The sequence below is a fragment of the Camelus dromedarius genome, chromosome 15 (genome assembly GCF_036321535.1).
Source record: "Camelus dromedarius isolate mCamDro1 chromosome 15, mCamDro1.pat, whole genome shotgun sequence".
In the NCBI taxonomy this organism is placed as follows: Eukaryota; Metazoa; Chordata; class Mammalia; order Artiodactyla; family Camelidae; genus Camelus; species Camelus dromedarius.
This window is the reverse complement of record NC_087450.1, coordinates 9,312,061-9,333,557: the sequence shown is the minus strand read 5'-3', so window position 1 is coordinate 9,333,557 and position 21,497 is coordinate 9,312,061. Positions and strand designations below refer to the sequence as shown.

The 21,497-nt window shown below is 44.4% G+C and overlaps 2 protein-coding genes, 1 long non-coding RNA gene and 1 pseudogene across 3 annotated transcripts; 1 reads left to right on the top strand and 3 right to left on the bottom strand.

The window, feature by feature from the left end:
- Positions 1–901: 901 nt before the first annotated feature.
- Positions 902–6,351, bottom strand: LOC105091832 (retinol dehydrogenase 12). Its single transcript, XM_064494346.1, has 6 exons — positions 6,145–6,351; positions 5,733–5,972; positions 5,341–5,430; positions 2,944–3,132; positions 2,354–2,460; positions 902–2,222 (listed from the first exon to the last, which is right to left on the bottom strand). The coding sequence occupies exons 1-6, from the start codon at positions 6,320–6,322 to the stop codon at positions 2,034–2,036; spliced, it is 993 nt and encodes a 330-aa protein (XP_064350416.1). The 5' UTR covers positions 6,323–6,351; the 3' UTR covers positions 902–2,033.
- A 642-nt stretch (positions 6,352–6,993) lies between these two features.
- On the bottom strand, positions 6,994–8,258 carry LOC135323041 (uncharacterized protein C2orf81 homolog). The gene is made up of 3 exons (XM_064494359.1): positions 8,129–8,258; positions 7,823–8,042; positions 6,994–7,395 (listed from the first exon to the last, which is right to left on the bottom strand). Exons 1-3 carry the CDS (start codon positions 8,162–8,164, stop codon positions 7,007–7,009), a joined length of 645 nt encoding a protein of 214 aa, XP_064350429.1. The 5' UTR covers positions 8,165–8,258; the 3' UTR covers positions 6,994–7,006.
- Positions 8,259–8,343: 85 nt separating this feature from the next.
- On the bottom strand, positions 8,344–9,938 carry LOC105106311 (ribose-5-phosphate isomerase-like; annotated as a pseudogene).
- A 5,040-nt stretch (positions 9,939–14,978) lies between these two features.
- On the top strand, positions 14,979–20,445 carry LOC135323042 (uncharacterized). The gene is made up of 5 exons (XR_010384141.1): positions 14,979–15,050; positions 17,242–17,288; positions 17,545–17,620; positions 17,849–18,034; positions 19,963–20,445. It is a non-coding gene; the product is annotated as an uncharacterized LOC135323042 (long non-coding RNA).
- Positions 20,446–21,497: the final 1,052 nt, after the last annotated feature.

The window sequence follows — 21,497 nt, the reverse complement described above, 5'->3', positions numbered from 1 at the left end:
AGATACATAACATAATCGCAGGAGTGCACTGCCATCGTTTTCAGGAGTCTCCGCACACTCAGGAGGAGGAGACTGTGGAGAATGTGCACACAAGGGGGCGGGGACCTTGGGAGCCACCTAGAAGTCTGTCTACCACGAATCCCCATCAAAGGAACCTCTAAAACATATACTTCAAGATGGAAGGAAAATAATCCCAGACAGAAGATCTGAGACATAAAAAAGAAGAGCGAGCAGAGGAAATATGAAACACATGGGTAAGTCGACGCAAATATCAGCTATTGAGAATAACAAAATACCTGATTTGTGAAATTAATGAAATAATATAATTAAATTATCGGGTTACAAAAGTATACAGCTTCAAAGGGAATGATTAATGTTGAAGAATTCTAAGATCTATGTATTGTTTAAAAGAAAAATAAAGATATTGATTCAAGACACTGTTAAACTAAACATGCAGGTTAAAATTTTTAGACTAACCAATAAAGAGCAGAAATAGATGGTTTACTTTCAAAACAAGAGAGGGAGGTTTAAAATGGAAAAATTACCACACCACACCCTAAGAAGCTCCTTCCCAGCCTCCTCTCCTTCACTCAGGGTCAGACTTGTCTCACAGTCTGCTGGGTCTCCCAGCTTCTCCCAGCTTTTCCCAGCTTCTCCCAGCTTCTTCCCCATTTTCCCTCATAGCTATGTCCCCTATCAATTTATTGACATTTGCTTCTCATATGATGTCCCTGGATGAACACAAATCCCAAATTCATTTTATAAAATGAACATATCCATGACAGCAAAACCAGACAATGGCAATACAAGTAAGGGAAAGGGCAGTATAGGCCGGTCTCATTTACGAACACAGTAAAAAGTTCCAAACCAAAACACGAGCATACTAAATTTAGCAATGTATATGAAAGTAATACTCTGACCAAGTTGGTTTAAAAGCAAGTTTGGTTTAATACTAGAAAATCAATTAAGGTCTGGGAAAAGAAACAAGATTTATAATAGTTGAAAGGGAAGAAAGAAATCTGTTATTATCCCTAGATGGTGTGATGTTCTATGTGGAAAAACCAAAAGAATCTACAGATAACTTATTAGAATTAGAAACCTTAATAAAGTTGTTTGATATATGATTAATATATGAATTTTAAAATACCATGTGCAGTAGCATAAAAAGCAAGGAATTATAGTAAGACGTATGCACGATCTTTATGGATAAAATTATTTGAAATTTTATGAAGGTATTAATAAGATTTCAATAGATATAAGTACACCTTGTTCATTTTTAGGACAACACATTATCATAAAAACGTCAATCCTGCCAAGTAGATGTAGCAAAATCCCTAAAGGATTTGTTTCTGTGAAATTTGAAAAACTGATTCCAAAATTTATGTTGATGAGGGGGAGGGTACAGCTCAGTGGCAGAGAGCATGCTTAGCATGCACGAGGTCCTAGGTTCAATCCCCAGCACCACCATAAAAAACAAAACAAAACAAAACGAAAACCTGTTGATGAACAAAGACCCCAGAAAAGAAGCAGTGGGCTCTCACTCTGAGAATTCACCTGCCTTATCACATGACTCAGCATCCAGGAGCAGCTGGTCTGATACATTACCTGGGCAGTTACTGTACCAGCTGGGAGACAACACCCTGTGCAGCTGGGGTGCTGTCCTGCAGCCGTGTGGTATATGCCTTGGGCCAGAGGACACTATGTGGTGCTGCCTCCCCCAAAGCCAGGAACCCTAATAGACCACCGGAAGGACCTTTACTCCCCCGTCACCACAACACGGGGCTCGGTAGGTTTGGAGATCCTAGTGCCCAAGAGATGAACACTTCCATCTGAGAAATGGCTATAAAGTAGAAGCTGGAGCTGTCCCCAGGCTAAGCTGAGCTCTCATGCGTGGAGCCAACAGGAAGAGGAAGTGGTCATTACACCCAACAAGGTGACTGATTGTTCCTTGGAAGTGACAAGCAGAACGCAAAATCCGAGTGAGGGCTGGGAGTCAGGGGGAAGGCGGCGAGTCAGGGCAGGGGTCACAGAGGTCAGTCCATCTTGTCTAGATTTGTTAGTCGGGCTGAAGTATCCCAGAGGCTTTGGGCCACATGAGGATCTCGGGCAGCTTTAGGGGCAAGAGTTATCATACCGGAACTGCTAAAATGTTTTCCAGAAATGCCATCTAGCTCCTTTGCCAAGCTCAGGTAGAGCACTGGGACTGCACCCTGTTTGCTGTTCTGCGGAGACACGGGGGTGGGGGAGGAGGAGGAGGAAAAAAAGCCAGGCAGGTTGTTGCCTGAAGGGACACACTGAGCAGCAGACCCCCTGCCCCAATCCCTTCAGGCAGAGCCAGCTCCTCCCCACCCACCTTGAAGAAGAAGCTGAGGAGCCAGAAGATGAAACGATATAACCAAGAGAAATTCTTCATGATCTCCGTGTACACAACGCCAGGGTCCACGGAGTTCACAGTCACACCTGAGAGAGGGAGAGACAACCGTAGTGGAAAGCACAGTGAGAGGAGGAAAGGGTTAAACATGGCTCTAGGATGTGCAAAGAGGGGAGGGCCCTACCATCCCTGCCCGGTGGAAGTGACCAGAGACTCGAGGTGGTGCCTGAAGTCAGGGATCTGTAACTCAAATGAAGGCGATATCCAAGCCAGGAAGCGGACTTAAGTATTTGAAAGTGCGGGGTGAACTTTAGGGGGAACACGATGGATGGTGTTGGTACTGGAAAATACTGGGAGAGAGGGAGTTGTGGGTGATGAGCGTCGGAAAAAGGGTTGAAGGGGAGACATGAAGATGGGGTTGAAATAGAGGGCGCACAGATGACAAAGGGTGGAGGTTAACAGCTGGCTCGGGGGACACTGGGAATATTTCATGGTCAGAACATGCGATGAGATGTGAAGTACTGGGAGGAAGCCCTGGGAGTGGAGGAGCAGGGGCTGCCAGAGGCAATTACCTGTCCCTTGAAGTCTCTGGGCAAGCTTCCCAGTGAATGAGGCCAAAAGCAGTTTGCTGCAGTCATAGTTCTGGTTGAAGGTCAAAGGTCTACCAGCCCCTGTCAGGTGCTCCTCGTCAATGTACCCTTTCTCTTGCCTGAAGGAAGACACGTTGACCACTCGGGCTGCCCCCGCCCGTTGTAGGGCCCCTGGGAGGAGAGAGGGCCACACACTCTCAGGGCAAGGCCGGGAGTTCGCGCCCACGCCCGCCCCCCGGCCTGCTTCTCCATGAGCCCCCGGGGGAGCGCGGCCCCCCACGCAGGCGCCCAGGTGAGGCGCGGGGGAGCTGGGTGTGACCGAGGCTGCGTTTCCGTTCCAGCTGCTTCCCTCACGCTTTTCCTCTTGTTGTAGTTCAGTGTGTCTTTTGCTTTGTTTGGGGGTTTTGCTTTTTGTTTTTTGTGTTTTTTTGTTTGTTTTTGGTTTTTTGTTGTTTCTTTGCCTAAAATAAAAGTGGGGTTTTGCCTTGCTTTTCTTCCACTTGCCAGCTGGAGGTAATGTAATTAACCCTGTTTCATATTTTTATCTCACTGAGGGCTAAGAGGGGGAAGGAGAGACAGGAAACTCTGTGAAAGCTGTCTTTCACACATTCATAGATTCAGTCACTTACTTACTCATCGCACAACTATCCATTAGGCCCCTGGACTATGGCAGACACAAGCTACCTGCTAAGGACACATGGGTGCTAAGTTTAGGGGAAAAGAAATATATGCAGAGATACTTGGAAAAGTGGGGCTTTAAAAATTTTTTTTGAACTACCTTAAAAAAAAAGGAAAGTATAATTACTCTCAAGAGAACAAGTTAAATTTTAAAAAAAGGAAAAGAAAAAAAGAGTATCTAACTCTAATAAAAAAAAAAGAACTCTGGAATATATAAAGTATGAAAAATACTAGCTGTCACGTATGAGTTTACTTATTCTTTCAAAATGCTAAAACGATCTTGAGCCTACATTTAAAGGAAGAATCACAAATGAAAAGTTGAGCAGGAGGTATCTAGCCAAAAGTTGTTGGAGAGAAAATTATTCTTAAAGAGGACAATGAACCCCAAACTTGCAGACACAGTGACAGGGGCTCACGGCCGAGTTGGAGGCTGATCTTCATGCAGCAGCGTCAGTGCAGGAACAGAGACGGGCACAGGGGCGAAGGGAGCCCTGGAAATGGGGGCAGCTGGGGAGGCAGAGGGGTCAGGGCAGAGTCCACAGCACAAGGGGGATCTGTGCTGAGTGCTGGCAGCTGAGCTAAAGCTACTCTGCCTTAAAGGGATGGGAAGGGATATTCCAGATACAGGGAAACAGATGTGCAAAAGCGCAGCCAGAATTTAAAAAAGAGTGTGGTCCAAGAGATACAGATTGGCTGGCTGGTGACAAGAGTGTAAGTCTGGGAAAGGCAACGGTGAGGCTCTCAGTCTGCAGAGGGACTCGTAAGTGGAGAGAAGCAGCTTAGGTTTTATATTTATAAAGCATAGACTACCTTCAAAGGACCTGAAGCAAGACAGTGGTATGATGAACGGTGATTTAGTGGCAGGAGGGAAGACAGGAGAGAAGACAGTTTAAGGAACTATTATTAAGCAAAGTACACATAGGTTGTTGTAGCATATTACTCTTTTTGGAAAGGGGGAAAAAACTTTTATACTTGCAGATGCATTGAGTTTGACCTTTCTGCACTTTCCCGTTGGGTTACTTTAATTGCCCGCTAAAGGGAACATGAGACCCTGGCAATGGCAGCTGCCCCCCAGGAGGGGGATGGGGAGCTGCTTTTCAAGGAGAGGAGACTTCCTTTTCTTCCTTTTTTTCTTTTTTTTCTGTATATCCTTCTGTATACTTCAACACTTTCGATTTTGTACTTTGGAAGTGTATTACCTGGCCAAAAATTAATTTGCTTTTTAAGAGGTCATTAGACCATCTAGAAAACACTGTTAGGGAGGATATGCCTGCCACCCAGCCCCACCTCCCCAGGAAGAACGTCCTTAATCCTAGCAGCCTAGTGACTTCAGAAAGCTTTTGTTGAGATGAGTGACTCCTGGTCAGGCTAGTACTCAGACCTGCGGGACGGGGAGGTGGCCTGTATAGATCTTACACCTTCTTGCTGCTTGTATTTGGGGCTGACTGATTCCATTACCAGCCTCCTAATCCAGGCTTCTGCCACACCTTCTTGCTGCTTGTATTTGGGGCTGACTGATTCCATTACCAGCCTCCTAATCCAGGCTTCTGCCAAGTGGGTTCCCCTGCTGTGTCCAGCAAAAGTGTACTGGGGCATCATTCAGCAAGCATCTGGGGACCATGGGAGGCAGTAAGACATGAAAATGCCAGAGGAATGAAGACACAGGGGCAGCACAGACAATAAGCACCCATCCTTCCTTACCTTGGAGCAGATTTGTGAGCAGAAAGGGTCCAGTGTAGTTGGTGGCAAAGGTGACATCAAGGCCCTCTGGGGTACGTGTTGTGGGCAATCCTGGGAGGAGATGAAAACATAGGTGGTGGGTGATGAAATGATAGTCCTGAGGGAGATGATGTCTGGGGAGGATATATGAGGGTTCAGTAGAAAAGCCACAGGAGCATGTATGTGTCAACATCGGGGCAGTGAAGTGTGAAGCTACAACTTAAGGTAGCTTAAGTGTCCAATAGGACAGTGTCCGAATTAAGAGTGTTTCCACAGGATATACAGGTTAGGCTTGGGGCTGCTTGTTTTGGGGTCCCTGAGCCAGAAAGGAGGCTCCTGAAATGTGTTTAGGGGAAGTAAGTCAAGACACACACCGCAGACTGCAGCATTGTTAACCAGTAGGTGTATCTCTGGATGCTCGCGCAGAAGCCACTGAGCAAAGCTCCGGATGGAGGCCATCGAGCTCACGTCCACCTCACCAAGCAGGAGCTGGTTGCTCTTTGAGGCTGCTCGTATCTCGGCCAGGGCTTGCTGCCCACGCTCACGGCTGCGGCAGGCCAGGATCACACGCGCCCCGCGGCGGGCCAGCTCCTGGGACACGCTCTTCCCAATGCCTGTGGGAGGGCAGCTTCAGAGAAGGCTGGTCTGGGGAGTGCGGAGAGGGCAACGAAGGAAGGGGAGAGACAAGGGTCTGAGAATGGGTGCTCATCCTCCTCTCTGCCCTCCCTGTTGGGGCTGTTGGAGGCTGTGGCCCATGTGAGGTGACAGGGCAGGATGAGCACTCACCGCTGTTGGCCCCAGTCACCACTGCCGTCTTCCCGGTCAGGTCTGTGGAGCAGTGCTGGAGGTCCCAGAGATAACACTTATGCCAGATACACACACTTAGTCTAAGCAGGAGGACCACCGTGAGGAGGACGGAGCCGGGACCCCAGACTAGGGTGCTGAGTAGAAACCACAGTGACATAGCAGAGAATGGTGGCCTGTCAGTGGAAGCTTTGCCCACAAAGAAGGTGGGGACGGACTAGCCAAAGCTAAATAGGGACTAACCAAGAGGTTGGTGTGGAGCAGACACGGAATTTAAGGAGGCATTCCCTCTTGGATGTGTTGGAGCTCCCCGTTTGAACCTGAGAGTGAGTTCCTCCTTAAATTGTTTTTCCTAGTGACCTGATTGCCTCACTCCAATGCTGGCCCATGTCAAAGATCAAGAGAGCTGGGACTGCCCTGAGCCCTGCATAGGCTCAGATTTGTCTCCACATAAAACTTGGATTTGTGCTCTAAGGTGAACTGACAGAGACCCAGGGACTGGAAATCAAATTCCTCATGTCTTGAATCACTCTGTGCTTAAGCAGGGCCATCCCTTCCTCCCCTACTGGAATGAGTCTCGATGAATTCTCCAAACTGAGGCAGACCCCGACTCGCAACTCTTACATCTGCTCCTTTGTGGACACACAGATGGCTCTCCAGACTGCCTCTGCTGGGGAGTCACCTTGGGCCTAAAGCGGGGTCTCCTAAGGGTGGTAATGCAATTATTCCCAGGAGTCAGTGTTCTGTCTTCTTCTAGGCCTGCAGGACAACTGCCCCTCTCCAGTTCCATGAGTACACACACTTGGAAGAAACTGACAGACATGGGGCCAATTCTTAAAGCAACTCAGGTGTTTATTTCTGGCAGGCAGACAGAAGGCAGGCGGATTCCCACTGCCTGAGGTTCAGGGCCCAGGATGGGGCGGGTGCTTGGAGGGGAGTGATGATATTGAGGACCTGACTTTTCTGTTAGCTGTGCCACCATCACCTGGGGATCTGGGGCACCTGTGTGGATGGGACGAGAGGTGCTGCCCTCTTTGTCCTCCTGTTGAGCTTCAGCACAGCTAAGCAGCTCCTGGGTGGTGGGTTCCACGTGCTCACACCAGGAGCCATCTTCGGCGCTTTCGGCAGCAACGTGGGCTTCCTCACCACCTGGGACTTGGCCTTGAGGACTCCAGGCGCATGGTGAGGCCCCTTCTGAAGATCCTGGCTCTCCTGATCCTTGGGGTCCAGGCCCTGCGGGAGTACGCGGGTGCGGCCCGCCCACAGCTCACCCAGCACCTCGGCCTCCCCCTCCCAGCCGCTGGGCCACTTGGCACCTGGCCATAGTTTGGATCTGGGGCTGCGGGCCACGGGGGGATGGGGGGTGGGGTGGGGGTGGGGCACAGGTGCGTGGCGAGAAAGCAGAGGCCGGGACTGGGGAAGGGCGGCTTCGAACAGAAGCCTGGCGACGGTAGGCCTAGGTTTAAAGTAGGGAATTGGAGGCTGGGGCTGGGACCCAGCTCTCAGATGGGAACCCCAGGCGGGAGAGGGAAGAAAACTGACGGCGAGATGCGGACACAGGAGACAGAGGAACTAAGGCAGGAGCAGCCCAGAGAAGCCCTGAAGAGAACAGAGACGCGGCGGGGGCGGGAGGTGGGAAGGAGCTGGGGGCGGGGCTTACTTTGCCTTGGCTCCTCTTCCTTTCCACTGAGGAGGGCGCGCACCGCGAGGACACGGCTCCCCAGAGCCCAGGTGTCAATTGGGCAAGGTGAGGGTTCCTCGTCCTCCGCCCACGTGGGGTCCTCTGCCAGGTGGGGTTCTCCCTCATCCTGGGGCACAAATCTCATCTGGACCACATGGAGTATGGTCTCCCGTGCCCCGTTCACTGCGTACGGAATGCACTACGGAGGGGAGAGAGGGTCTCAGTCCAGCAGGCAGGGGTCAGGGAGAGAGGAGATGGGTCTGGAGGACGCGGATCCAGCCCCACCTGCCGTTCCAGGTAGGATTTGCAGACGGCATCCATCACTGGGTCCACCAGCTCCTCCAGGATGTCGCCCACCACCTCCTCACCCTCCTCGCGAGCCCTCAGCTTCGCCGCCTCCGCCTCGGTGAACCCTCCATGCACGACGTCCCCCTGTGGCAGCAGAACTTTGCTTCTGATCTTAGGTGTCTGTAATCTTTTTTTTTTTTCCCCAAAATGGCACCATACTGTTTTATTTCAACCCTCAAACAATATAAAGAGGTAACAACTTCTGATGCCAAACAATGCAGGTAATAATAAAGGAACAACAACAACAAAAATACAAACAAGACAATCATTTATAGGTGTTTCACAGCAGTGCTTTGGCAGTACTGGCAAGGATTTCTGGCCAATTGCTTCCAACCACAGGGGTCTGAATGAACCCCTTATCTCAGTAAAAGAACCCCCACATTTCCCCCCTGATAATTTACACGTTCGGAGTCACTACATACCACGTCGCTACACTCATCAGACTTATAAATCACATCTTAAAACACATAAATATATATTGTGCGTGATCACAATAAAAACTAAACCAAAACAGTGTGTTAGAAAAGTAAACAAACGTCAAATTTTCCAGTAAGGCATGTGGGACTTACTGCTGGCTGGGCCCTTCATTTCACTAGTTTAAAGAAAAGTTGTGACTTACATTTCTCAGCAAACCCAATATTCAGAAGCTTAACCACAGGCTCAGTTAAAAGTTTAAAAGTCAGTCCTCTTCTCTTTTTATTTTTGGTAAATATTTCATATAAAACATGAAATCAAGTTCTATTTCATAAAAAACTGAGTATTTTTAATAGTAAAAATATATGTTTATATTTCTCTTTTTTAAAAGACATTTAATAACAATACTTCAGAAGACTGGATTTAAGCCTCTCACCCCCCACCCTGCCAAGCTGTCCACCTGGCACAGATACGTTGAGGCAAAGGCTCCTGGAGAGGCGTATCCGCCTCGGCTGCAGGCTGGGGACTCGAGATGAACACAAGCCGCTCCCGAAGGGTCGGGTCAGAAAGGCTTCTGCCTCATATTCACTGAGCCATCCTGCATCCCGAAGTAGACTCTCTCGGCCGTGTCGATGAACAGGCCCGTGTCCACCACGCCTGGGATCATTTTGATAGCTGTGTTCACTCAGTTTGTGTACCCGGTCAAAGTTCCAGTCCAGGATAAAATTCCCATTATCCGTCACCAGGGGGCCTGCCTTGTTCACAGCCATTCGAAATTCAATCACGCCCCCAAACTTCTGGGTCTCGGTTCGGCTCGGCTCACGGGGCCATGGGCCATGGGGATGACCTCGATGGGGATTCCGTTGTGCCACTGATCCCCGAGGTTCTCTGAATCCTTCCTGAAATCGGCGATCACAATGCAGCGACTGGCATTGCCAGCCACAATTTTCTCCTGGGTCAGGCAGCCTCCACCGCCCTTGACGAGACTGAGATCAGCATCTACTTCATCAGCGCCGTCGACGGCGAGGACAGTCTCTGGGTGTCGTCCAGGTCACTGAGTTAAGCCGTACTGCAGGACGAGCTGACGGGCCTGGAAGGAAGGGGGAATACACACGGGGTTCAGATTCTCCTGTTTCACTCTTTCAGCTATTCGCTGCACAGCGTGGACAATTGTAGAACCGCTTCCAGTTCCCAGCACTTGGTTATTCCTCACGTGGTTCTCCCCGGCCGCACGCCCCTCCAGCTTCTTGGCCACTTCTGCCTTGGACATCGTGGAGGGGGTCGGGCAGACGCTGTTAGCGTCCCCGCCGCTTGTACTGGTGCTGCCAGCACCGCCGCGAGTCCCGAACTGCGCGCGTCCCAGCGGCCGCACGCGGGAACCCGGGACGCCCCAGCTGCTCCCGCCTCCGCCGGAGGCCGCACCCGCGGCCCGCCCGGGCAGCGGGGCCAGGACCCGCCCGTAGAGGGTGCTGAAGGGCCCGGGGCCTAGGTCTCTGAACTCTTACTTAATCGGTATGTTCGCCCTCCATGCCTCTCTCACTTTTTTTCCCTCTTTGAATTATGTTTTTAAAAGAAACCAGGTAATTTGCCTCATCTAGATTTCGATGATCGCATTGCATGTATTGTTAACATATTCTTCAATGCTTTTATTTCCTGTAGATGGGTAGTTGGACCTGGAGACTTGATCAGAATGAAGCTTGAATTTTTATTTTTAATTTTTTGGGGGGGAGGGACACAGTTTCATAGGAGAGGACGTGTTCTTCCATGGAGACTTGATTGTCTCTTTCTGTGATACCAGCAGTCACTGATGATTGACACCTGCATCCACTAACTCATTTGGGGCTTCAAAAACTGGTGAATCCTGTTGTTCCTTTTTCCCTTATTAGCAGAATGTGTTTCTATCAAGAGAAGGTTCCCCTCATCAGCCGTTTGGCTGCCCGGTTATATGGAGGCATGATTCTCCCCTTTTCTTAGAATAAAAATGATGAGTTGGCTTTCAGAATAATGTGTTGATTCTTAAATGTCCTCCAGGGGTGACCTGTTTGTTTATTTACATGTTTGTCTGTCTATTTACTTAAGTAATTTTCTGCATTTCACTGTGAACTCCACTACAGCCAGTTTTCTAACTGAGTCCCCTGTCTTTGGCCAGTTGGAGCTTCTCAGTTTGGCTCCTGAGTCCTTTTGACATGACATGACATGACAGCTGCTTCTAGGCTTTTTCAGTGGTCAGAGCTAGGAAATGTGTTTATATGTTTGTTTTTAATGTAAAATACATCATAGGTTCATAATGATACTGCAGATTTTCCACTTCACCTCATCTGTGTTTTACTGGTATCTATGTTCTCCCACCCCAGGAATACCAGTTCTCAACCAGCTCTGTTTCCCAGTTCAAATCTAAGTTCTTCTGACTGTGTTCTGCTTAGATCACAGCTGCTTTATGGCCCTTGGCATGTAAGATATTAGGCAGGACTGTTTACATGCATTCACTTACACGGACTCGGCTTTTCCTTCTGTGCGCCTAGTCACCTCCCATTCTGTAATTTTAATGGAAATCAAGTGATACTTCCTGGGCAAAGCTGCTTTGAAAAAAATGACTCTTTTATCAGAATGACTGACATATTAAGTTTAATATAATCTCTTGGTTTGTTATTCTGCCTCCTCTAATTAATTTTTTATTCTTTCCCTACAAATGAAATAATATACATTTTCATGGTTTGCCTTCTAGGACTTACCAGAAACTGTTCCTTATTTAAAAATTTATACAGTTGGGCATCAGATACCTGATGATGGCACTATTTTTAAATTCAAATGTGCTGTTAATGGGTTTTTGAAAGAGAATAAAGATAATGGTGAGGTTTTTTTTTCTCCCTTATCTGACCTTTGGTGTGCATTTTGAATGGGGTTGTGGATTTTTAATATTTTTGATATTTCTGACATTAGGCCTGTTGTGTTTGATAACGTTAAGGTGGAAATGTCATATGATGCTAATGGAAATAGGTGTTTTTCCTTTTTTGATTTCAAACCATTTGGTTTGGAAAGAGAAATAGGTACTGAACTGGTTTACTTACCTCTTTTTAAAACATTGGAATGAGAAATTTATAATAAAATAAAAATGTTCTTTTGTCCTATTTATTGGTTAAGAGTTGAGAGGTAGAAGAAAAAATTTAAGAATCTCTGCTTTTTAGCATATATAAAAGAGAAAACAGAAAGCAAAATTGTGGAGTGAGACAGACCCCTAGAAGCAAAACAAAACAGAGTGGACCAGGGGAGTGTAATCTTCATCATATGTGTTTAAGATAGTTCTGCTGGGTTTTTTTTTTTTTTCCCCCACTTTGGGTGCCCGTGAGGAAGGACACTACAAACTCTTATTCTTCAGGCAGGAAGAACTTAAAAAGGCTGGTGTTTTCTTGTTCTGCTTCAAGATCTACCTTACTCTGTTGAAAGTAGATCTGAATAGCTTCTGAATTTTAAAGATCCCCTTGCCTTTTTCTGGCATCTAACTATCAGAAAGAAGGTGATATTTGCCATATTTTAAGATGGAGGAATCTTGTCTTTGGAAAGCCACTGATCCACAGGACAAAGTAGTCATTTTGCCCTCTTTTTAAATTTAGCCTGAGGAGTGTACACTTTATTAAATAAACCTGATAGATAGTGCATATTCTGTGTGTCCATAAAATGGTATACATATACACAAAACAGCGAGTAGGGGAGGCAGATAGAGGTGGAGGTGGGAAGATACGGGATAGGAGGTGAGAGAGGGACTAGAATTTTAAGATAAATTTTCAAACTGTAACCTGGTGGCCTAATGCAGGCACTAGCTCTTAAATATCTTAAGCCCTATTCACAGGTCTTCCCTGTACTTTTAAAACTTGGGAGGCTTGGCCTGGCCTGGGATAGCAGGGTGTCTACAGAGGAGGTAGATGATCTGATTTGTATTAACTGTAGTCACAGAAACATTACCTCTTAGATGTTAGGGTGTAGCTGCAGGCTGCTCGCTTCTTCCAGGCTCCTTTGTGTGGAACCGTTACTCAGTGTTCTCTCTGCTCCGGGAGGGCCAGGAGATCCTTATGAGTGCGTGAGAACACGCCTGTAAGTCTTGATTGTTCCCACGTTGTACCGAGGCTGGCCCCCTGTTGGTCTTGTGCCTGCGCTGGGCTGACTTCACTGTGCTCCCTGCCATAGCAGTCTCGGGACCTGGCTTATGATCCATTTTGGCTACCGCTGCTGGAGCCCCTCCCACAGATGCCAGGCTCACCGATGAAGGAAGAGGAGGACGCTACGCTGTCCACTCCCCAGCACTGGTAGTGACTCAGGAAATAAACTGAGTTAGTAAACCTCGTGAGCCTCTGAGGTTTGCTGCTAGGACACGGGGAGACAGAGGTGAATGGTAGTCTGTTCATTAGAAGCTTAGTTATCTAGGAAGATAAACATGTAGTAACTGTGTGTCACTGTGTGTTACTACATGTTTATCTGTGGGTTGATTATAATAAAAGGATTAAGTGCAGCAGGAAATTGGAGGCGAGACCGAGGAAGGCCTGACCGAGGAGGTAGCAGTTGAGCTGGGCTTGGGGGAAGAGGATTTTGCCAGAATGAGGACAGGACATCCCAGGTCTTGGGAAGAAGGCACAGGGCTTGAGCTTGTGCTGCGGAGGGGCAGCTCCGGTCTGCCTAGAGGGGAGTGGGAAAGGGCGAAGAATTCGTACGTTCATTTTCAGCACGTTTTTATATGACACCTTCTGAGTTGAAGGCACTGTGCTAGGAAGTAGGAACAGGACAAAGTTCTGCCCTTGCGTACTTTACATTCTAGCTGGGGAGAGAGAGAAATTAATAAGTAAATACACGGAGTGTCAAGTGGTGATACGTGCTTTGGATAATAAGTGAAATTTGAAAAGGTGAGGGAATGTGGTAGGTGATCAGGGAAGGCTTCTCTATTAAGATGTCATTTGAGCAGAGCCTTAAAGAAAGTTAGAAACCAAGCTATTGGGCATCTGGGGGGAAGGGGATTGCGAGGGTCTGCAGGTGGGAGGGAGTGTTCTAAAGCAGCGAGAACAGTAGGTGCAAAGTCCCTGAGGCACGACTGTGCTTGGCACGTTTCAGGAATAGTGAGGAGACCAGTATGGCTGGACAGGAGAGTGAGCGAGGTCAGAGCAGTAGAAAATGGGATCTGGGAGGTTGGCAGGGGACAGGAGGCAGGTGGCTCATGTAGGTCCTTGTTAAGTCATAGTTTGGACTTACAGTTCAGTTGGAGAGACAGATTGATAAAGAGGTCTAAATGCTGTGCTAAAACTTTGGGCTTCATTCTGTGCTAAATGAAGATTCTTAAGGAAGGGAGCAGCCCAGTCAAGTTTATATTTTAGAAAGATGACATCTTCCATATGGAGGAGCAGTCGAAATAGAAGAGATTAGAAGTAGGGAGGTAGTAATGAGTAGTGCCTTCCTGCCAGGCACCATCTAGTCCTAGACATAAATTTTGCAGAAATCAACTACATGTTCTTTTTTATTTACTTCCTCATTTTTTTTTTAAATGAGGGACTGAGGAATACTATGACGTAGTTGGGAAAAGTTGAGACTCGATTCTGGTCTTTGTTCTGTTTGCCTGCGGTGCAGTTTGGGCTTAGTCTCCATGTCTTACTTTCCATTGCCAAGTAAGAACAGGGCTGTTCACCCGAGAACTGGACAGGCACGTAGACCTGTGGTGTGTGAGGGGCAGCAAACGAGAGAAAGGGTGGAAGCGCTTTGGGGACTTAAGAATATTTCAGAAACCGTTTGTTCTTTTTTAATATCAAGTATTAAAAGTGAAGGCAGGGGAGAGTAGAGCTCAGTGGTAGAGTGTGTGCGTAGCATGCATGAAGTCCTGGGTTCAATCCCCAGCACCTCCATTAAGAAATAAATAAATAAACCTAATTAATTCTCCTCCCCTCCAAAAAAAAATTTAGCAATAAAGGAATAAAATTTAAAAAAAAAAGAAAGAAAAAATTTTTAAGTGAAGGCAATCCATTTGTTTCACTCAAAAACAAATGTCATTCTTCTTGCAGCCTGTTTTTCCCCCCACTTCCTTATTTCTATGGCCAAGTCAGTTCCTGTGGGGCATTCCATATTAAGACAAATGGGTTTGTTTCAGTTAGTGCCTGACCAGACCTTCTCCAGTTTATGCCATTGCATCTAATTGGAGGCTATGCAAAATTTCCCAGAGACAATGAATTTTGGCTTTACGTTAATTCTTTATAGTGTGTTCCTGCAGAAATACATTTTTTTTTCAGTTTGTCCTTTTCAAGATAGTGGTATTGTTGTGGTAACTAATAAATGCTATTCTTCAGGAAATTATATAACTTGTTTTTAGTGTATGCACTTCACTCATTTAATTCCATATTGCCTGTTTTGTAGACAGACTTATTGGTGTCCACTGTACCCATGGTTTGAACAGGACTGGCTACCTCATCTGCAGGTGAGTTGCCAACCCCAAGAGGCAGATCATGTTTAAATTGCCTTGTTTACAGTAGTAATGTAAGCTAATGTAAGCTGAATACAAAAAATGCAATCAATATAGAAATATATGAAGAAAAAAGTCATCCTGCCCCCACTCATATATTACCACCAGTAACAATTTAGCACATACTTTTTTCAGACTTAAAAAATACAAATATAATCTGCAGGGTATTGGTTCCAGGATGCCTGCTTCCCCCTCATGGATGCTAAAGTCCTCAGACATTCAGATCCCTTCTGTAAAATTGTATAGTCTAGTCGGTGATTTGATGGTGTAATACTTAGACATTCTGGTTCATAATTTAATACATGGTGGACATCTTTCTATAAAAATATTTGGAGGCCTTGTTCTCTTTTAAAGGCTGCATGTTTCCTTTGCTTACCAATGAATATAACGTTTGAAAGTTTTTAATATTTTAAAACATTGAAGTAATGAACATTCCTATGTGAGCATCTTTGAATATATATGCTATTGTCTCAGATAACTTCACTCAGAATAGAACTTTTGAATCAAAGAATTTACACCCTTATGCTTTTTGTGGCTGTTGGTACACCGTATCAATTTATGTTTGTTCATTCAGAAAATATGTATTGAGCATCTGTTACGTTTAAGCACAGTGCTGGGTGCTGGCAAGAAGACTTGTGAAATTTTGTGAGCAAAGACTTGACCTGCCCTTTGTGAGTTCTGACAGTCTAGAGCGGGAATAGATATTCAAGAATCACACAAATGCACACAGAATTACGACTCTGACAAGAACCCAGGAGAGGGACGCGGTACCTGTCAGAAATGCATATTAGCAGGACGGTTTGACCTCATCCTAGAGGTCAGAGGTATTTGGGGGGATGTTTGACATCTGACATCTGGAGGAGGAGTCGGTATTTACCAGATACGGACATTGGAGAGAGATCTCTGGGCATAAGGAACAGCACGGGGCCCTGTAAGAGGAAGCACACGCTGCAAATGGAACTGGCCAGGAAGGCGGGGCTCTGGGGGATTGAGGGTGTCATTAAAAATGCAGCGGGAAGTGAGGATAGGAGCTGGATCATGCAGGCTTATGTTTCAGGTTTTAGACTGTATCTTAAGAGTTAAAGAAAACCATTGACCTTTTTATTGTGGAGGATGAGCTTGTGGAACATAATCAAATTTGCATTTTCAACCTATCATTTTGCTACTGAGTGGAGAATACACTGCAGGGAGAAAAAAAAAAATGGGAGAGCAAGGAAGCGAATTAGGAGACTTTTGTAGAAATCGGGTGTAAGGTGGCTTGGACCAGGGTGTGGCAGCCACTTGGGTGGAAGGATGTGGATGTATTCTAGAGAGAGTTAGGCAACATTGTCAGGGCTTGGCGATGGGTGAGGAGGAAGAAGCTCTTGGTCATGGCGATCGCTAGCTTCTCCTGTGGTTGGTTAGATGGTGTTTTTTAGATATGATGTTGATATTTTTCCCAATTTGTCTTTTATTTGTTGGTTCTCAGTGCATACTCTGTCATACTGTCTCCTTTTTTTTAGTTTACAAAGCATTTTTTTTAACTGAAGTAGAGTCAGTTATAATGTGTCAATTTCTGGGGTACAGCACAGTGTCCCAGTCATGCATATATGCACATATATTCGTTTTCATTTTTTTATTAAAGGTTATTACAAGATATTGAACATAGTTCCCTATGCTATACAGAAGAAACTTTTTTAAAAATCTATTTTTATATATAGTGGCTAACATTTGTAAATCTCAAACTCCTTAATTTATCTGTTCCCCCCCTTTCCCCTGTAACCACAAGATTGTTTACTAAGTCTGCGAGTCTGTTTGTGTTTAGTTTACAAAGCATTTTGATCAAAGCTGACTGCTGTCAGTTATCAGATACCTTTTTAACATCTGTCAGTTTGGTTCTGTATTTTATTCTCTTTCATTTATTAATTAAGTTGTGTGAATATAAATAGTTATATTAATAGACTTTCTAGAGTTGAGTCGTTCTTGCATCCTTGGCATAAAGCCTTTTTGTTGTCATGGTGTATCAGTCCTTAATAATCATTGATTAGATGTGCTGATATTTTCTTAAAATTTTTATATCTATATAAAGTAAAATTGGACCTTTTTTGCAAAAATTTGATTTTTTTCTTTTTATTTACAAATGACTCAAATTATGTTGTTTTGTTAGATACTTGATTGATGTAGAAGGCATGAGGCCAGATGATGCAATTGAATGTAAGTATGAGGGTGTCACTATTATTCCCTTTTTATAAAACTTGAAGGTAGAAATGTAGATGGATTTCTCAAATTTTGGAAAAAAAGAAAGTTTGTAATTCATTTGTTCTGACCTTTTACCAAAAGTCTCTGTATCTGGAAATAGCGAGATATAACAGCCTGACTAATCAGTTGGTGGATTTCAGCTTTGATCTGCTTTCGCTGGGAGAGGTTTGCTTTTTGTACAGTTATTTCTAACAGTTCATCCACTCCTCAGTATTCAATAGGTGCCGAGGACATTGCTTAGAAAGACAAAACTACATTGAAGACCTTCGAAATGGTCCCATGAGAAAGTAAGTTGCATTTTATGCATGGTAGCTGTGGTCAGGGAGATGTAGCTTTGTATCATTTAAGTTGCATGTAACCATTCTTCTTGTAGTTTGTTCACTTGCTCTGGGAAACCTGAACAAATAGGAATGGGGGGAGGACAGGATTGTTACTTTCATGGGCCAAAATGTAGTCACTAAATTGACTGCTAAATTTGGAAACCAGTAATATTGTGTGGAAACACTCTCTTTGAGGAATCAAGATTCCAGTATATCCAGATCAAGTGGTTTTGAAGACTCAGCACATATGATGGGACCAGTCCACACCACTTACAGGTCTGTTAACCAAGGACCTACGAATAACCTCCACTGGACCCAAGGTTACCCACCACCTTCTCGGCATTTCTACACCAAGACCCAGGATTTTCAGCAGTCAGTAAGGTATCTCTGCTTTCCTTGTTTCTAGAATTGAAATAGAAATTAATATTATAAACTAAACAAATACATTATGATAATAGTGAAGAATTAGTGTTTCCTTGCTGATCAGTGTCAACCAAGAGGTACCATTTGCTACATATTTTGCATTTAGGGCTGGAAAATCAAGTATAGGACAGAGAATATGGACTTTTCAGAGGCAACTGGGAAAAGGACTTAGAAATTTGTATGGATTATTGAGCTTGGTCTAAGCCAGCAATCTGACGCGCTCACCGGAAGTGAGCTCGTATTCTTAGGCTACGATAGTAATGGTATAGTTTTCAGAATAAGGAAGGTTGTTATTTAAGGGTAAACACAAATTGTAGGGAAAGCAGTAAAATTTCAGTAGAGAAATGTGTAAAGGAGTTGAACACATAAATCACATAAAGCTCAGTACAGTTAAACTAGCAAGGTACTATTCTTTGCCTGTTAATTTAGCAACTGTTTCTGATAAGACAGCCCAGGGTAGTGGCTGTCAGGTTGGACCTGCATTTGCGTCCTGGCTCTGCTCTTCACCCTCTGTGTGATCCTGGGTAAGATCTCTAAATTTCTATTTTCTCATCAGTCAGATGGAAACTTTAATAACATTATATGTAAAAATTTTATCAATATATAGCTTGGGATTGTTGTTGTAAATTGCATTGTAAACTTTTAACTTTCAAAAAGATGTTGGCATTTTTATTGTTTTGGGGGGAGGGTAGGTAATTAGGTTTGTTCATTCATTCATTCATTTTAACAGAGTTACTGGGATTGAACCCAGGACCTTGAGCGTGCTAATCACGCGCTCTACCGCTGAGCTCTACCCTCCCCCTGGCATTTTTAGAAGTTGTAAACATTTTAAAAAGATGGTGCTTGTGTTGCCAGTGGCACTGGAAATTGATATAGCTCCTTTGAAACATAACTGTCAGAGCCATAAACATGCTCATACACGGTATGAGCTCACATGCTCACACTATGTTGAGACTAAGCAAATCCTTCAAAATATGGGAAAAGCTACATTTAAATCATTCAGCACATTTCTCAAACTCCCTACTATGTATCAGACACTGGACTAGGCGCTCAGGATACAGTGGTATATGTTCTGAGACATTAATCCCAGCATGATTTACAGTAGTGGAAAAATTGGTAGCAGCTTGTATTTCTAACAGTGAAAAATAGCCAAGTAAATTATTATATCTATACTGTGATAATTTTATAAATCCATTGAAATTGATAGCTCACTTAAGATAAGTGAAAATAACAGGTTATGATTCAACAGTCAGAAAAGATACTAGGGAGAAATACACCAAAAGGAGGCATGAACCAGTTTAATTAGATTAAGTAGGATGGAGGAGGGGGGCGTGTTTACTTGTCAGATTTCCAGATTTGCTTTTGTATGATCATATTAGATTTTCCTGATCTTGCTTTTGAAACAATTAAATTTTAATTTTCCAAATTTGTTGTACATGCCATGGCTAGAATCTCTACATTTTATAATTGATTTATCTGTGTATTTATTTGTAAAGTGAAAGCAAATTTCTGTTTTCAGAAATAAATAGCTTCTGTTTCATATCATCCCTTCCAGACTTGGAAAGTATCTGATGAGAATAGTGCAGGCATTTATCTCTATAGGGAAAGGTGGAAAGACTTCTGGGAAACTACAGTGTGTCAGGGTGTTGTGGTGGGTAATTTAAATACATCATCTTAAATTTACCTTCAGAACAACGCAGGAAGATGGGAATTGTTATGAGCTCCATTTTATAAAGAACTAAGAAATCCAAAGATTAAGCAATTTTGCCTGCTAAAATCACACAGGTAGAAAACAGTAGAACCAGAGTGTCTATGTATTATTTTATAAAGCTTATATATTTTATTAAAGCTAAGAATAGTCCATTACTTTTGTTTTGTTTAAGCAGATTTTCACAGAATCAGAACATTTACCAGAGAGGCCATATTCCTCCTCCTGGTCCCCCTGGAGAGAAGTATTTTCAAAGGCGGTACTCTTGGAACGTAAAGCCAAATGCCAGTCCAGCAGCCCAGAACAGAAGGTTACGGTATCCTGGCAGTTACTGCAGACTACCCTACCCGGCCTACTGTGGATGGACGGAGTGACACAGACCTACCCTGGAGATCTGTCTGGAGACACAGGACTGAAGACAGCTGGAGGGACTTTTTATAAGATCAGGTCAAACGAGGTTTATAATCTATTTTATTGCTCCCTTAGGCATTCATGCTTAAGGGAAAATTGTGATACGCACCTCTTTGCTGGTAACTTTGCAGTATTTACAACAGTGAAGAAAATAATCTGTCGTTCCAATTTTAAATTTTTTTAAAGGAAGATGACATTTTAGAATTAATAAAAGTAATAAAGAACTTCCCTCATAAATTATTTTTTAAAATTCTGTTTTCCTTTACTTTGTATTTCCTTCTTTTTTTTCCCATGTATTTCCTTCTGACTAGAGTTGTGCTATTGGTGTGTGTGTGCAGAAATGTTTGGGGTTTTTGTCATGTTCTATTGATCCAGTGATTAAGGGTGTCCTTTTTCTCCCTGTAACTGTTCAAGATTTCTATTAAAATCTACCTAGGAGACAGTCTCTTTAGAACCTAATCACTATTTGTAATTAGTTGTAGTGTTTTTGTGATTAGATAATTTCTTTCTTTCTGTTGTGGGATTTGACCAACTTCTTTTCACTGAATTATCAGATATGCCATCTAAGACAGGAATGGATCAACTTTTAGGGATTGATTGTCAACTGAGCAAGAGAGACTGATTGATAAACCTAAATGCTAAATGCTGGGTAATTTACTGGACAGGGTAATTGTTATCAGCTGGTAGAAGTATTCAGACAACCTGAAAACTTTTACAGGCTATAAAGGTTGCTTGATGAACAGAATAGGGTGCAACATTTAAAGCTTGGAATATCTGGGAAGACTCGCAGGGCTCCTTGTGTTACTCCTTCTGTGTCAAACACAACCTGCTGAAATCTGTCTCCACTTGCCTGTCACGGTGGAGTGGCACCTTGACCTTGACTTTCACTAAGTTGTCTCTTCTGGTTTACCTCTGGAACACACAGATGGATCACTTGGGAGGTGTTCATTAGTTTTAGTTGCAGAGGAAGCCAGAAACCTTTGTTTGCTCAAGGAAGTGTCTGACCATCATGACATCATAAGCCTTGGTAGGTATTTGATGAGTACTTGGGCAAATTGGCTTCATTTTCTTTTAAGCCTCTTGATTTTGAAGGTTTGTATTGTAGAAAGTCAGATGCTACATGTGTTATTTTCTCTGCTTTCTTTTGTATGTGAACATCATGTGGAACCTGACCCTAAGGAGGTGCCCTAACTCAGCCACTCCCTGCTCTGTATCTGATGAGCTCAACTTGTTACCCTTCTCCTAAGAGATGGCTCAGAAAGTTCTTTTCTGCCCGCCACATTTAACAGAGATACAAGAGTT

Coding starts and splice junctions, on each gene's coding strand:
- LOC135323041 (XM_064494359.1), bottom strand. CDS start 8,164: ATGGATGCCGTCTGCAAATCCTACCTGGAACGGCAG. Junction 8,043..8,128: donor AATCCTACCTGGAACGGCAG/GTGGGGCTGGAT, acceptor TCCCCTCCGTAG/TGCATTCCGTACGCAGTGAA. Junction 7,396..7,822: donor GGAAGAGGAGCCAAGGCAAA/GTAAGCCCCGCC, acceptor GTACTCCCGCAG/GGCCTGGACCCCAAGGATCA.
- LOC105091832 (XM_064494346.1), bottom strand. CDS start 6,322: ATGTCACTGTGGTTTCTACTCAGCACCCTAGTCTGGGGTCCCGGCTCC. Junction 5,973..6,144: donor GGTGACTGGGGCCAACAGCG/GTGAGTGCTCAT, acceptor GCCCTCCCACAG/GCATTGGGAAGAGCGTGTCC. Junction 3,133..5,340: donor GCTCACAAATCTGCTCCAAG/GTAAGGAAGGAT, acceptor CTCTCCTCCCAG/GGGCCCTACAACGGGCGGGG.